The sequence below is a fragment of the Colossoma macropomum genome, unplaced genomic scaffold (genome assembly GCF_904425465.1).
Source record: "Colossoma macropomum unplaced genomic scaffold, Colossoma_macropomum, whole genome shotgun sequence".
Classification (NCBI taxonomy): domain Eukaryota; kingdom Metazoa; phylum Chordata; class Actinopteri; order Characiformes; family Serrasalmidae; genus Colossoma; species Colossoma macropomum.
This window is the reverse complement of record NW_023494799.1, coordinates 23,300,960-23,317,331: the sequence shown is the minus strand read 5'-3', so window position 1 is coordinate 23,317,331 and position 16,372 is coordinate 23,300,960. Positions and strand designations below refer to the sequence as shown.

At 37.2% G+C, this 16,372-nt stretch overlaps 1 protein-coding gene across 1 annotated transcript in view; it reads right to left on the bottom strand.

Moving 5' to 3' along the window:
- The window catches only part of LOC118819533 (transmembrane channel-like protein 3), a 35,568-nt gene extending 24,738 nt beyond the window's left edge, over positions 1–10,830 (bottom strand). The window contains exons 1-6 of the mRNA XM_036587376.1: positions 10,659–10,830; positions 9,343–9,489; positions 5,629–5,704; positions 3,337–3,418; positions 1,303–1,409; positions 83–181 (exon numbers count right to left, since the gene is read on the bottom strand). Coding sequence (XP_036443269.1) covers positions 83–181; positions 1,303–1,409; positions 3,337–3,418; positions 5,629–5,704; positions 9,343–9,489; positions 10,659–10,774 — 627 coding nt within the window. The 5' untranslated portion in view covers positions 10,775–10,830. The remainder of the gene's footprint in view (positions 1–82; positions 182–1,302; positions 1,410–3,336; positions 3,419–5,628; positions 5,705–9,342; positions 9,490–10,658) is intronic.
- Between the last annotated feature and the right edge of the window lie 5,542 nt (positions 10,831–16,372).

Below are 16,372 nucleotides of genomic sequence, written 5' to 3'. Positions count from 1 at the left end.
ATTGCCATTTTCAGGCCAACTTAATATGACATGTTCAAACTTTTGAATAGTAATAAAACAGTGAAAGGTGTAATAGTCTTGCCCCGAGTGACCAAATGGTGTCCAGGTCCTGAGCAGAGGAGATCTGGTCTTTAGGGATGGTCTTACTGCGTGTGGTGCCAAATGGAGCGCCGGCCAGCAGCTGGAGGAGTGAGAGAGGATAAAGGAAGGGAGGGTGGGTGAATAGAGGGACAGAGGGAAGATGAGTGATAGAGGAGAACAGCTGATACCTGCGCAGGGAAATTGCTTTGTGTCCCTGTGTCAGGGAGAGAAATAAATCTAGCCTGTTTTTTCTGACAAAACACGACACAGAGCGATGTGGGGTCACATTAACAGCTCTGTACACAAAGCCAAGTTTTGATGGTGGAGTTTAAAGGCAAATATAACATGTTTTAAAACCGCTGTTATGTATTGATGTTGTAAATTTTTCTCCCAAAAGAATAAAAGGACAGAAGCTCATCTACTGTAAGAAACCACAGGCAACACTGCTATAGTACGATAAACTGAGGACTGAAACATGATGTGTTGCAGCAGTTCAGCAAAAGAAGAATATTCAGACCACATAAATTAGCATCATCACATGTAATAAGTTGTTAAAAGGGAATTCCACTGATTTTTAATCTATAGATATATCTAATGTGTTTCTTCCTTATAATGATGGAGCAAATACAAAGTAATTCCTCCAAACAGTCCTACACTGATCAACGTAGGATGCAGTGCAGCAGCCTGCACAATGTTTAGGTTCACTTTTTGTCACTTGTCTGTGGAGCCCTGCTGGTGACATCCTGTATAAATAAAAGTAAGGTGTGGGAATGAGGTAACCAAGTCGTGGCCATAGGAACAAGATCCTAAGGCATGGCCACAACTTAGTAAGGCATGGGAATGACATAAATAAGCCTTGATCATTTAATAAGGCATGATCTCATTCCCACACCTTACTTAGTTGTGGTCACAACTTAATTATCTCATTCCCATGGCTTACTAAGTCATGGCCACACATTAGGATCTCGTTCCCACAAGTTTTTGACACTGAATGGCATAGTGTTACCTATAAAAATGAACTAAAGTACCTTACATGGCTAAAATCAGTAGCAGTGGCTGCAATGAAGGCTGAATTTTGTCCATACTTTTGTTACTTCGCTACTTGTTTTTTTACATTAGCCTCATAGCTACAATGCCAAAACTTAAAAAGTAAACTTCTGAGCGACCTCTTGGCTGATCGACTACTTTTGAGGTATGTTATGAAGTTGATGAGTTACAAACCTCAGGCAGAACGATGAATGCTCCGGTCATTATGGTGAGGACAATATTAATGCCGAAAAGCCATCGCAGGAAAATAAAGTAGGAGGCCACACCGGATCCAAAGTGACCTGCAAAAACAGCAAGCTGCTGTTATTATTTGATTTATTTGTGTGTGAAAGGTCACAGTTTTGAAATAGACTGAATGCAGTTATTTTTTATTATATTATTATGTAGTTTTTATTATATTTTATTTTTTTTTGTTATTACACAACTAGACATTGAACTAGACATTTTTTTAAAAAATCTTAAAAAATGGAATGCATTTCATTACAATTCTCTATGATTTTCATCTCTGTAAGTGATGTAAATGTCTATAAGTGTTTTTTGAGTGCTTTTGTAAATGCTGTTTGTTTGCTGAGTCAATTGTTTTTCACCCCTTCCTTCTCACCCCTCATTGCTCACTAGCAGCTCAACACAGAGTCACAACATTTCAAACTGTCCTAGTTTATCTGATAACAGTTACAGGTAAAAATGTTAGTTTATATTCATTAAAAAAGTGGAATGGCCACTAGGGGGCTGCAGAAAGAGGCTGCTGGCATTAGCTTACATTTCTAGCTTCTGTAGCATGGCTGAAGGTACTCCTAGGGATTTGCCAACGGCATTTTACTCATTTACTGAAATTTTGGCAAAAGAGGTTTTAAAAGGCAATGAGTTTGTGCACTACAGTTTTTTATTAGGCTGAATGGAATTTTTACCAGTATTCCATAAAACCTTCCAAATCTCACAACAGTAGCTATGAAGGAGCACATTTATGAATAGAGTTTGGATACTTTAATTAAAGGTGCCATAGAATGGAAAACTGTATTTACATTGGCATAGTTGAATAGAGTTCAGTACATGGAACTGATATGAACCTGAACCCCAAACACTGTTGCCTCCTTCTTCAAACACAAATCCCACATACACAAAAGAGGGCGATAAAATAGGCCAATTCCAAAATCCGAAACTGTTATGCAACAGTCTTGACTCATTAATATTTACGCCCCCAGAATTTACATACAGCAGCCCATGTTCTAGCCCAGTAGGTGTTGCGAAGAACAAAACAATGCAAAAGAGCAGCAGCAGCAATGATAACGACAGACTCAGAAATGTACTGTTCCAGGCTGTGAAGAGATGTTCATCTTTAAATGAGGCTGAAGTCGGCTTCCTATTCACCAGCTTCTTAATCAAATATTCCGTTCCACCTTAAATACTACAGCTTGTACAGGTGCAAGAACATAACTCTGGCACCATTTAAGGTGGAATAGAAAATCAGCAAAACAAGTTGGCGAACAGGAAGCCAACTTCAGCTCCCACATCTTTAAGAGGATCCCGGACAGCTTTAATTCATAATTGCTAGTTTGCATGTTTCACTCTAGTTTCTCAAATCTTGGACAATATCGAGCAGCATCGCTCAGTGTTTGACCCTGAAGAGACTGAAGCGACGAAAGGGCCAGTTCCACCTTTACTAGCATCACAACCCCAACGTAAGCAGCCATGCTGTGTGACTTTATCCACTTGTTGATGGTTGAAGCAGATCACCATGAACTGAAAGCTTAATTATGAATTAACAACTTTAATTTACTTTGTGTTGTTGTAAAGATTGAAAACAAGTAGCTAGTATAAAAAACGTTAGCTACTAGCAAGGTCCAAGTGACTAGCATAGCTAACTTAGTAGCATGACGACGTAGCGTATTTACACAGAGGTTCATTTTATTCTCCTGCCTGTGTCTATTTCGACATTTTACTTCTGTGTGAGCCATCATGGTGCCTCGCTGTAAACCAGCCAATCAGAGCAAAGCTCATCATATTTTTCATGAGTGCCGAAAAAAAGGGAAAACAGCTTGCGTCATTCGTTTTTCACCCAAACCAAAGTCACATATCCTCTATGTAGACATCAAAGAACAACTTAAAATACTGAATAAGTGCATTCTATGGCTCATTTAAGTTTGCCGTGCTTTCTTTTGGCACAATAAGGCAATACATTAATAAAATGTACAGTAAAAATGTTCTTACTTTCAATCTTTTTAATCCTCACTTCCCAGGGGATGAATAACACCAGTATATTGTATAGAACTCTTGAAATCTTCTTCAGCAGCTGCGAATGCAACAAAGCACCCAAGATTTAAACAGGGATTTTATTAAGTTTTCAAAATTTCTGTGTAATTAAATGATTAAGATGTGAGTGTGTTAAGTCTTTCAGAGTGGTTTGGTGTGAAATGCTCAACTCTAACTGAGTCAGAATTGTTCACATTGGTGGTGATAGGAACCAGACGTCCACCTCTAAAAGCTCCCCCACAGAAAGTTATTACATGAAATGGTTATGAATACACTGCCTGATACCTGAGACATTGTTTGATGGTGATGAGGTAAATGCAGGGTGTTTTAGAGCCAAATAGTACCTGAACAAAGCTAAGATAACATTTTCAGTACAGAGTGACATTATAATGTAACACTTGTATTCAACCAGCTGGTAATAAACTGTCTGCTGCTTACTTATTACTACTTATTAAACAATAACCAGACTAAATTAAGCATTTGTGAATTATGCATTATAATCTTTTGCACAACATGTTATGAGCCCATTATTATGCCCTTATTAAACCTTATCAAGGCAATAGCTGGTGACTAACTTGCTTTTTAATTGCTTTTATTAAGACGTATCAAGACAGATTTAAGACCGTTAGCAATTCACCCTAATAATGTAGTAATAATCATCCAGTTAGTTACCAAGTACATATTTTTTAAGGCTTAATAAGCACATTTTAATGGCATTGGAGGGTCTCACATACTGCCGTGTTTCCAAAACATGTTTTTTTTGTAACATTATTTTACCATCATCAATGTTGTATATAAATACTCAGAAGACACGTGGAGGTTCACATGTAAATAAAATGTCTATATTTGCATTGTAGACATGATGACCCCTGGTTCCTATCACCACCACTGTAAAGAAATTCTAAGAAGATCTATTTCATATCAAAACAGTCTGAATAACTTTGTTTACATCTGCGTGATCGAAACATGCAGACGTTCCCCTTTAATAAATCTTTTTAATATGGGTAATTGTCTCCAGTACGCTGCCTTTATGATAAAGCCATCAGGTAAAAATTCATCACACACACACACACACACACACACACACACACACACCATTCTATAATGGATGTCATGATGTGTTTACCAGATGTGCCTCAATCTCAGAGATAAGACAACCAAAAAAAAAAACACACATTCTCAAAACAAATGTGCATTATTTCTGATTTCAATATACCATGAAGCTATCACCATAATTAATAATTCATCATTGGGTCCACTTACTAAAAAGTCAATTAATTTTAATGGTGCTTGGGTAGCCTTGCCGAATGCCACTGGAACATTTTAATTAAAACAGGCCATAACACCAGACTATAAATCTGAGCACAGCGTCGGAGCGTCAGAGCAAGAGAAAGATAGAGCAGGAAAGAGAGTGAGAGAGAGGGAGAGAGAGAGAGAGAGAGTGTCATGAAAAGGTGCAGGACCTTAACCCAGCTGTTTAATAACAAATAGAAGAGGAGAAAGACGCACTAAAACATCAACTTTAATAGAAACAGTCACCTTTTCAGTCTTTAAAATGTGTTTTAAAAGTAAAGTTGACTTGACTATCTGGCCATCTCATTAGGAACACCTACCTTGTTCTTCCCCTTACTGGCCATTTTATTAGAAACACCCACCTTGTTTTTCCACTTACTGGCCACTTTATTAGAAACACCGACCTTATACCTACTATATGTAGGTGTATAATTACAGATTTTAGTCCATCCTTTACTGCACTTTTTATCATTCCTCTCTACAGCATTCATCATTTGTCAGTTTCTGACCACAGGACCACTGCTGTCTAGATATTTTTGGGATGGTGGTCCATTCTCAGCACAGCAGTGATACTGACATGGTAGTGTGTGGTGCTGGTATGTGTGTACCTGACATCGTACCATTGCTAGGATTTTTACACACATCAGTTTCACTGCTAGGTTGAGAGTGGACCACCACCTAAAAACATCCAGACACAAAGCAGCTCTGTGGTTGGAAACTGACCAGTGATTTAGCACTAGAGCAGTGTTACACAACTCCAGTCCTGGACAGCCAGTGTCCAGTACAATTTAGTGGGGATCAACAGATGAGCTACAGTCTCTAACTGTACACTAGCAAGACAGAGCTACAAGAGAGGGGTTTCTGATAAAATGGATGCTGAGTGCAGTTCAGGGAAAACCAAACTTACAGCTGAACTGAGTCTGAGAGAAGGATAAAAGTTAGTGGTGATAAACATACATCTGCCCCCGCAGCCTGGTAGCCTCGAGTCCTGGTCAGTCTGCCTTCATACTTTAACACAATCTCTCTGGCCTGCCTGAAACATAAACACAACATAATATGCTATGTTTATTTATATATTTAATTGCTTATATGCTGTAGAAATGACCAATATACATGCATATCAGTGATTGATACGTTTCAAATTCTGCAAAAATTAAGAACAAAAAACAAAAAATGACAAAAATGGAGATTCAATATACACACACACACACCCCTACACACACACGTGTGTGTGTGTGTGTGTGTAATCCAAATCTTAACCTCAAAACCTAAACAGATGGTTTTTTTTTTTATTAAACATTTAGCTGCTGTAAAAATTAAGCTTTTGTAAAAACATCTGGACGTTTTTTGTAAGGTTATCCGTTTATCTTGTTTCTGTGAATTGTGTAGCCATTATAAAGCCATTCATTTTCTGAAGACTTACCCAAACCTTAGCCAAAACTACTACTAGTGTATCCCTAACCCTAAACTTAGCTTTACACTCACTTTGAAATGTTATGAGTTCTGTTGTGGGGACCAGCTTGAGGTCCCCAGAAGGAAGAAAAGTCCCCCACAACATGAGTGTGTGAAGAGGTTTTGATTCCCACAATGTGGCATAAACCTGGTCCACACACACACAAACATGCAGATAGTCAGGATCAGCAGTCTGGGCCATAACACATTATTCCCTGTGATGCTAGCAGGGATTTATTGCCGTGGTAGGCTCTGATGAAGCCATTAATACTGAGCTTTACTGCCTTACAGGCCACATCAGTACCGTCGGCGTTCCTTCGGGATATGCAGCATGCTTTTAGCTGGGTTTCCCCTCAGTGGAGGTTTACGAACTAAAAACCTGTAAAAATCCCATTCTGGCTCTCTCCAGAAACAGACAATAAACACATTACTGCACTACAGCATGGCATTATCTGGACTGTGAGAATTCGATGAGGGGAAAAATGGGAAAGGCAAACGAATATTAAGGGCTCGAGTGGGAATGGCTTGTTTAGATATATTTACAGCATGGTGGATTACTTAAAGCCTGGGTATGAGTGGCCAAAGCTCAGTAACACACACAAAACCACAGCATCTACGCTCTGCTTAGGGACGGCAATAAACTTGTCACCTTCGGGGGAAAAGTTGCAGCGCTAGCCGGCTGGTCAGCATCTTTGTGCATTATTGCCAGGTCTAAATATCACATCAGACCTTGAGATGAAACAAAATGGTGCACACACTGATAGGAGCATTTAACAATACTGGAAAAAACTAAAAGCAATCTGTGGTCAAGTTACAACTGTTAGTGCAAGATAAAACATAAAATATATGAAATTAAATTAATTTTGTCCATTTTTATGAAAATGCTCTTGCATAAACATGTAAGTACTACATTTTATCTGTCATACACTATATGTCCAAAAATATCCAGACAGTCCTTGTAATGAGTTGAGCCGCTTTAAGTTCACCTATTGCTGATACAGCTTGTATAATCTCCATAGAAAAGCACTGACCAATAGAATTGGATACCCTGGAGCAGCCGCACATGAGCCATGTTCAATGGTGAGCGTGGGCAAGAGGGGTAGAAAAACCCCCAGAACTGGAATGCAGCAAAGCAGGGACAAACTCATTATTAATACCCTTGATTTCAGAAGAAATGCAGGTGTCTACAAACTTTTGGACATAAATTGTTTATAGCTAGCTATCAGTAGTAAATGCTTTAATGTTGTACTCTAAAGTTGGCAGTATACTTTAAATGCTCAAAGAACTAAGCGAAATCATACGACGGCTGAACAAATTCTGATGTAAATACACTAAATAAGACTCTAGCTGCATTCCAAAGCCTAGGCTGCATTTCTTGGCTGCTATGGCATAGAAGACCGTTCCAAAGTGAAGGATCCTTCGTATACAGCCTAGAAATGCAGCCTACGTTCTGAGTAATTGCAGCTTCTACGTGCGTCTCAGCACCACAGAAGGCTCCATGCAGTGATGCAGGCAACCATGTGACACCAAGTGGACCAATTGCAGTCAGAGGTGGTCTCAGAACAAACGATGCTCTGATTAGTAGCTCTAATGTTCAGCAAGCAGCACTTACTATATTGAACAAACTGTAAACATTGCGTTACTTTGGCCAAAAATATGTTTTGCTTTGAATTATATTGTCAGCTTTACCCTAACTGTAGCCAGATAAAGGGGAATTAAAGGGGAATTTCTGCAGATAGATAAAATGTAAACAGAATCATTCAGAATGGTTTGGTGTGATATTCTCCGTTCTAGAGAAACTTTAAGTCGAAATTGTTCACAGTGGTGGTGATAGGAACAGACGTCCACCTCTAAAAGCTCCCTCACAGAAAGTTTTAACATGAAAATGAATGCCCAAAGCCTGAGACATTATTTTATGATAATAGATAAGATTTTGGCCTAAAATATATATTTTTGTTTCCCAAAGAAAACATATTTTTTCAGATTTTCCATCATCAACATTTCATATAAAACTCAGAAGACATGTGTAGGTTCACTGGTGACTTTAATAGTAAATATAATGTCTATATTTGTGTTGTAGTCATGGTGACCCCTGGTTCCTATCACCACCACTGTAAGGAAATCTGAACCATTTCACACCAAACTACTCTGAATCACTCTGTTCTCAAACACTCAATTATGCAGAAATAGGTGGAGTTTCCCTTTAATAGAATGAGCGCTCTATTTCACACTGTTTAGCAATGACAACATGAATGAATGGAGCAAAAGAAATGATCCAAAATTACTTGGAATAAAATCTCATTACATGAACTTACATTTGAATTAAGAACAGAACTACAGAGTTAAAGTCGGAAATACAACAGAGAAAAACAAAATAAGTAAAAACATGAATGAATGAATGAATGAATGAATGAATGAATGAATGCACTTGTAATGTAAGACAACCTGTAACAGCTTATATGCTATAGAGTTAACAGTGTAGCTGAAAGTGAAGGTTTGCATCTTTTAGCATCCAGCACTGCTTGTTTCATATCTCTGTATCTGTGAGGGGGCTTTCTGTGTGATGTTTCGTGTCCCTGCCCTGTGGGTAACCTCAATCAGTCACCTAAATGTAGGAATACACATTACAGTCAGGATGTGACCTCAGTAAACCAGAAAAAGCGACAGATGAGTTAATGAAATAATGACTCAGATGGAGGAGCTTCTTCTTCAGGTGCCGTGTCAGAAATACGGCTGGTGCTCTTCCATGCAGAATATTAATTGTTATTTTCCATGCATCAGTACTTTCCCCTCAGTTAGCATTAAGCACCACTTAAAAGCATCTGCGAGTTCCCTTATTAAATAAATGCTGCAATGAAGAATTGAATTAAGCCTAATTTCAACATATTAATATTGTGTAATAGTGATTATAACAATCATATGCAATTGCTAATTTAAGCTTAATGATAGAATCAAATTGAATTATACTTACAAATATGTGAACAGCTGAGTTAGACAACATCTGTTATTGTCTACATACTGTGAGTTTCACTACAAAGGCCATTTTGATCCATATTCAACAGATAGACGTGTTAGAACACAGATTTTACTTAATTAATCCTCCGTACTTGATTATCTAACATGCTTAGATTTCATTTGCAATGCTAAACATGCATGCAAAAAAAATAATTTGAGTATTTCCCAAAAAATTAGACATATTTACCCTCTATAGAGACTCACTTTAAGACTTTGAGTTTGCGCCGCATTGGCCACGGTCGCGTTCGGATGTTGGCGATGAGCTCCTTCTGCACCTGAATGTTCTGGAACAACTCTTCTGGGTCGTTACTGTCCACTCGCTCTTCGTCCTTATCCTCATCATCGGAAGGTCTGGCAATAAAGGATTTTTACCCAAGTAAAGTAAGAGTGAAATAAATTGCTTTTCTTCTTATAACCTTTACAGTCTTTTATTCAAATGTAAATGCTTTCTAATCGATAATAACACATTCACATCAACCTTGATAAATTATTTTTATTCGGCAATAAAGTATTTCTGAAAATGGTATTAATTTATGACCACGGACGTTATCACGGCATTAAGCTGTCAAATAAAAGGCAGACCTGTTGTTAACAGTGAAATTGATTGTCGCTGTTTGTGTGTAATGTTGGTATAATAGTGAAGGTTTATGGCTGCAGTACTGAACATCATTGCATTAATAGATCATCAAAGAACTATACATATAACATATAAGCCTCTATGTATGTGTATATTTCTAAGATAATTAGGTTCAATCCTGCGCTGTTTGAGGGAAAGTACTAAAACTAAAGCTCCATATATAACCGTATGCAAAAGTTTGGGCACCCCAGACAAACGATGTATTTTATAGAGGTCAAGATCGGTTAACGTTACAAGGCCTGATTGATTTTGTCGGATAAAAATATAAAAGTTAACATCAGACCTGCCCTACTTATAATGACACCGTGGTAAAGCAAAGCATCTTCAGCAGGCAACATATTGTCATTGCTGGAAAAAAAATCTTGTATTTTTGTATCTTGTAATTTTAATTAATTCATTAATTTTTTAAATAGTTTGCAAACATCAACTGACCTTTCCATGATGTGAACATTTCATGAACTGTGGTCAATAGAATGGTCCAAAATGACTTGGAAAAAAGTCTCTTTCTATGAACTTCTATTATAAGAATGTTTTCCTTCTCCCATAAAGGTGCTGATTTGAGATATGAGGTTTTGCTCAGATGATCACAATATGTAATATTTCTCATCATGAGACTGTTATGAGAGATTATTCAATCTGTTTCCAGGCATTCATGTAAAGTTATCTTGTGTAGTAAATTGATTTTACCATATGAGCAGGTAATTTTACATCCTTCAAGCATTATTCCATTAAACAAGTACACAATCTGGCAGTAAAGAGGATCAAATTACTTAAAACAAGTTCAAATGTTCATTAGTAGTTTGATCTTCTAGTATGATCCAAAAAATCTCGTAATGAGAAGTATGTGAGAAATATTGCATTTAAGAATATGTACTGAACTCACCCTGTGTTGTCCTGGTAAGGTGAGTAAATCCTCCTGCTGCTTTTCCTCATGCTCTTGTGCCGTTTGGAGGATGTTAAGGGTCGGGTCAGTGCTGTTGTTTCTGTGATATCACTCATAGCTCTGGAGTTAAACTTCTCTCTGAGTGTAGAAGGTTCCTCAGGCTGTGTGTAAGTGTGTGTGATGCTACGTGTGTGATTGGATGCTGCACTGGACGGCTGCTCGGAGCTCTCTGTGAATTTAAGCAAACGCACTCACTCCAATCACAGCTGCTTCAGTCTCTTAAAGGGCCGGCGCTGCCTCTCTGACATACACACTGCTGGTATACAGGTTCACCAGAGATAGATCATTATTATATTATCATTATCATATTAACTAAAAGTTTTAAAATGTTTTAAACAATATTTGATTAAACTCTGGAATTTCTGAAAAAATCATAACAATTCCTAGAACATCATAGTAGATTTGGAACAATTCACAGTACATACTGAAAATTTTTTGGTAGTTACTGAATAGTTCACAGTAGATATTAAATAATTTATAGCAGATCCTGAATAATTAATAATAGATACTGAATGATTCATAGCAGATATTGAATAATTCATTGTAAATACTGAACAATTCATAGTAGATAATGAATAATTCACAGTATTTACTGAATAATTCATGAGATACCTAATAATTAATTGTAGTTACTGAATAATTCATAGTAAATACTGAACAATTCATAGTAGATAATGAATAATTCATAGTATTTACTGAATAATTCATGAGATACTGAATAATTCATAGTAGATACTGAATAATTCATGAGATACTCAATAATTCAAAGCAGATACTGAATAATGAATGGTAATTATTGAATGATTCATAGTACATACTAAATAATTCATAGCAGATACTGAATAATTCATAGCAGATACTGAATAATTCATAGTAGTTACTGAATAATTTATAGTAAATACTGAACAATTCATGGTAGTTACTGAATAATTCATAGCAGATACAGAATAATGCATAGTATCTACTGAATAATTCATAGAAGATACTGAGTAATTAATGGTAGTTACTGAATAATTCATAGTACATACTGAATAATTCAGAGCAGATACTGAATCATTCACACTAGATACTCAATAATTCATGGTAATTACTGAAAAATTCATAGCAGATTATGAATAACTAATGGTAGTTACTGAATAATTAATAGTACTTCTTTAATAATTCATAACAGATACTGAGTAATTCATAGTCGATAGTGAATACTTCTTTGTAGTTATTGCTTTATTCATAGTAGATGCTGAATAATTAATGGTAGTTACTGAATAATTCATAGAACATCATAAATAATTTATAGTCGATACTGAATTATTCATGGTAGTTACATATAATAAATCCAAGTAGATCTTGAATAGTAGTAAGTTTTTTTAAAAATATATGACCATTTTGAATTTGATACCATCAACACGTTCCAAAAAAAGTTGGGAAGGGGGCAACAAAAGGCTTGTAAAGTTATGTAATGCTAAAAAAACACCTGGTGGTTAATTGGCAACAGGTCAGTAACATGATTGGGTGTAAAAAGAGTCTTTCAGAAGTAAAGATGGGGAAGGGTTCACCGCTCTGTGAAAGACTGCATGATCAAATCAAAAGTGCAACAATTCAAAAAAGATTCTGAGATTTTTCTCTAGAAAAATCTCTGTATGCAAGGGACAAGGCCAAAAACCAGTATTTCCCGGCCATGATCTTTGGGCCCTCAGGCGGCACTGCATTAAAAGCAGATTGTAGTGATTATTCTGTAGTGGAAATCACTGCATGGGCTCAGGAACACTTCTGATAACCACTGTCTGTGAAAACAGTTTGTTGCTGCATCCACAAATGCTAATTAAAACTCTTAGGAGGATCCAGAAATGCTGCCACCTTCTCTGGGCATGAGCTCATTTAAAATGGACTGAAGGGAAGTGGAAAAGTGTTCTGTGGTCTGACGAATCAACATTTGAATTTCTTATTGGAAATCATGGACACTGTGTCCCCCGGGCTAAAGACTACTCAGCTTGTTATCAGTGTACAGTTCAAAAGCCAGTATTCATGTTGGTATAGGGGTGCATTAGTGCACATGGCATGGGTGATGTGCATATCTGTGAAGGCACCATTAATGTTAAACAATATGTACATGTTTTGGTAACATATGCTGCCATCCAGATGACGTCTTTTTCAGGGAAGGCCTTGATTATTTCAGCAAGACAATGTCAAACCACATTCTGCACATATAACAACAACAAAGGAGTCTGGGTGCTAAACTGGCCTGACTGCAGTCCACACCTGTCACCCACTGAAAACATTTGGCACATTATAAAATGAAAAATATGACAAAGGAGACCCTGAACTGTTCATCAGCTGAAATCCTACGTTCAGCAAAAATGTGAAAACATTTCACTTTCAGAACTACAGCAGTGTCTCCTTAGTTCCCAAATGCTCACAGAGTGTTGTTAATAGAAGTGGTGATGAAACACAGTGGTAAACTTTTTTGGAATGTGTTGTTGGCATCAAATTCAAAATGGACATATATTTTTCAAAAAACAATAAAATTTCTCAGTTTCAACATTTGATTTGTTGTCTTTGAAGCATTTTCAATGAAATATAGGGTTTAAAGGATTTGCACATCATTGCATTTTGTTTATATTTACATTTTGCACAGTGTCACAACTTTTTTGGAAATGGGGTTGTAGTTCATAGTAATTATTGTTTCATTCATAGTTGTTTATGGTTAGTTAATAGCAGATACTGATTCAGTCATAGCCATAACTGAAACTGACCAGTGATGAAGGGCTAGAGAATGACTAACACAATTCGTGCATCAGCAGGTGAGCTACAGTCTCTAACTGCATGGTGGAAGGTGGAGCTGCAAGAGGAGGGCTTCCAATGACCATTGAGTGTTCACAACGATAATATAACACTAAAGCTGGCAAATATTGCTTGAACAAATTTCTCTTTGTGTAGCTTCGTCTGCTGATTTGGCATAATACTGTAAATGCACAATAGAGACAAATCTCGATTCCTGCTGTTAGTTTTTGTATTGCAGTAATTGACTCGATAGACTTGTGTCTAAGTGTCTAAATAGAGAGGACATATCCCCTCTCAAATATGTGGTAAGAATTTTAAGCAGGCCCACATGGTTTAATATGTCCAGTTTTCTTCGTAAGGGGGCCTCAGGGTGCACTGAAACCATAGAACATTGCCGTGAAGAAGAAAAAGAGAGTTAATGCTCCCCTTTAGGAAAAGAAAAGGGAAGCTCCGGCATGATAATATGGTAATGTGCCATATGCAGCGGCGGCTGCCCATCTCATCCTGCTGCCGTGTGAAATAAAGCGCAGTAGGTCCAGGCTGGAAAAGATCAGATGGATGAGAAAAGTTCAGTCATTTCAGTGTTGATGTGGAATGTATATTTCAGTTCAATAACAATTCAGTTATTTATTTGTTCAAGCAGCAGTATGTATGTATGTTTTGTATATGTATATACATCTAAGTATGTTGATAGAATTGCTACACTCTGAGGAAGCCACACATGAGCCTAAGGTCACCATGCACAATGTTGCGTACATGCTAGAGGGGTATAAAGCCCCCCTGCATTGGGCTGTAGAGCAGTGGATCTGTGTTCTCTGGATTGATGGAGTTCCATCCAAAACCTTTGGGATAAGTTGGAGTGATCCAGAACTGACCATCCAATATCAGTACCTGCTCAATGAAATCCTCACAGCAATGTTCCAACATCTAATGTGAAGCCTTCCCAGAAGAGTAGAGGCTGTTACTGCAGCAAGTCACTAAAACCCAATACCCTTAATTTCAGATGAAACACTGGATGAGAGGGTGTCTAGTAACCTCTGAACATACAGTGTTTGTAACTACCTACCATAAACAAATGCTTAGATGTTGTACTCTTAAGCCGGTGCACATTTCAGCAACTCTAGAGTCTCCATGCAGGCAATCATTTCTACAAAATTGTAGACATAGAGTCAGGCCCATAATTTTTGGGATGTTAAATTGATGTTATTTTAGATGTCTATCACAACGTATTGGAACTGAAATTCAATCATGATTGTGAGCTTTGAAAAAGTATAAACTTTTCGCTTCAATTTTTGGGTATGATGGGAACAGAAGAGTATAGAGAAGCTGAGGAACTGCTTCTGATCCAAAGCACATCACTTCATCTGTTAACATGGTGGAGGTAGTGTTATGGTGTCAGCAGGCATGGCTGCTAATAGGACTGATTCCCTAATATTTATTGATGATTGATGAGTGACTGCAGACAAAAGCAGCAGGATGAATTCTGAAGTGGTGATGTGAAATTCTGAATAAATACACCCGTAATCAATAATCAAATAGATAAGGCATGTAATCAATAATCAGATTTTCAGGTTAGACACTGCTTAAAAGAGAATATTAATTCTTACTAAGGGGTAACATAAGAAAAGCTTAGGCCATAGTCTGTGTGCATTCCAGCTTTAGTGAACTCCTTGAACTTACATGCAGGTGTCTTGAGTGAACTTGATATCATATAAGAATCACCCTGTAGAATGGGATGGACTGGTACGAACTGGATGAAACCAGCTTTTTAAAAAGGAGTGTTGTATGCATTTGGAAATAAGGGGCGGGGGATGCTAAGCATTATAGTGGTTTTGTATCTAATGGAAACTAAAAGAAACATTAAGTTTGATAAGAAGGATGGGGTAATGTAATATCAACCCAGATAAAGAGTATAAAAAAGCACTATTCAGACATTGTATTGCACAGTCGGGTTTCTGGAGTCCTTGTGCCACTTGATGCTCAAATAAACCAAAGATGCCTTTTCCCTCTTTTCTAAAATAAGTCTTTTTTTTCATTTTTGATACTTTTTGAGAACTTAGAGTTAAAGTAGTTATTAGTGTAAGTATTTAGTCAGTATTAAAGATTTTAATATTATGTCCAAGACCTGGGGTTGAAGGAAAGGCTCTTGGTCCTGACAGTGGAGAGCTATATTATCTGTTCAGATGCTTCAAAACTGATTGGACAGCAACCTCACAATGCAGATGGACAATGACCCGAAGCACACTGTGAAAGCAACCCAAGACATGGAATGTTCTGCAGTGGCCCAGCCAATCATCTGACCTCAATCCAACTGAACTTACTAACTGAAGACAAAACTGAAGATAAAATGCCCCAAGAACAAGCAGGAACTGAAGACAGCTGCAGTAAAGACCTGGCAGAACATTACCAGCAGGGAAGAAACCCAGTGTGTGGTGATGTCTATGGGTTCCAGACTTCAGTCAAAGAATTTGCAAAGTGTTAAAAAAAAGGTTTAATTCATGATTATGTTAGTTTGTGTAATTACTTTTGAGCTTCTAAAAGAAGGGGGGTTGTGAATAAGAATGATTGTTGTTCCTACCCTGTTCACCCGATTTGATGAAAATACTTTCAAATTAAAGCTAAACAGCTGCACTTTAAGCTCATATATATATATGAGCTTAAAGCGCAGATGTGTATATATATATATATATATATATATATATATATATATATATATATATATATATATGAACCTGAGTGTACATACATACAACCAATAGACGTCTAACTGCACATGAAACTACAGAGGTGAGCGGTTTTTACAGTCAGTCCAAAAATATCCAGGGAAGAGTGGCTTTTATGATAATGGATTTGCCTCGTTTTATCATCCCTTATGT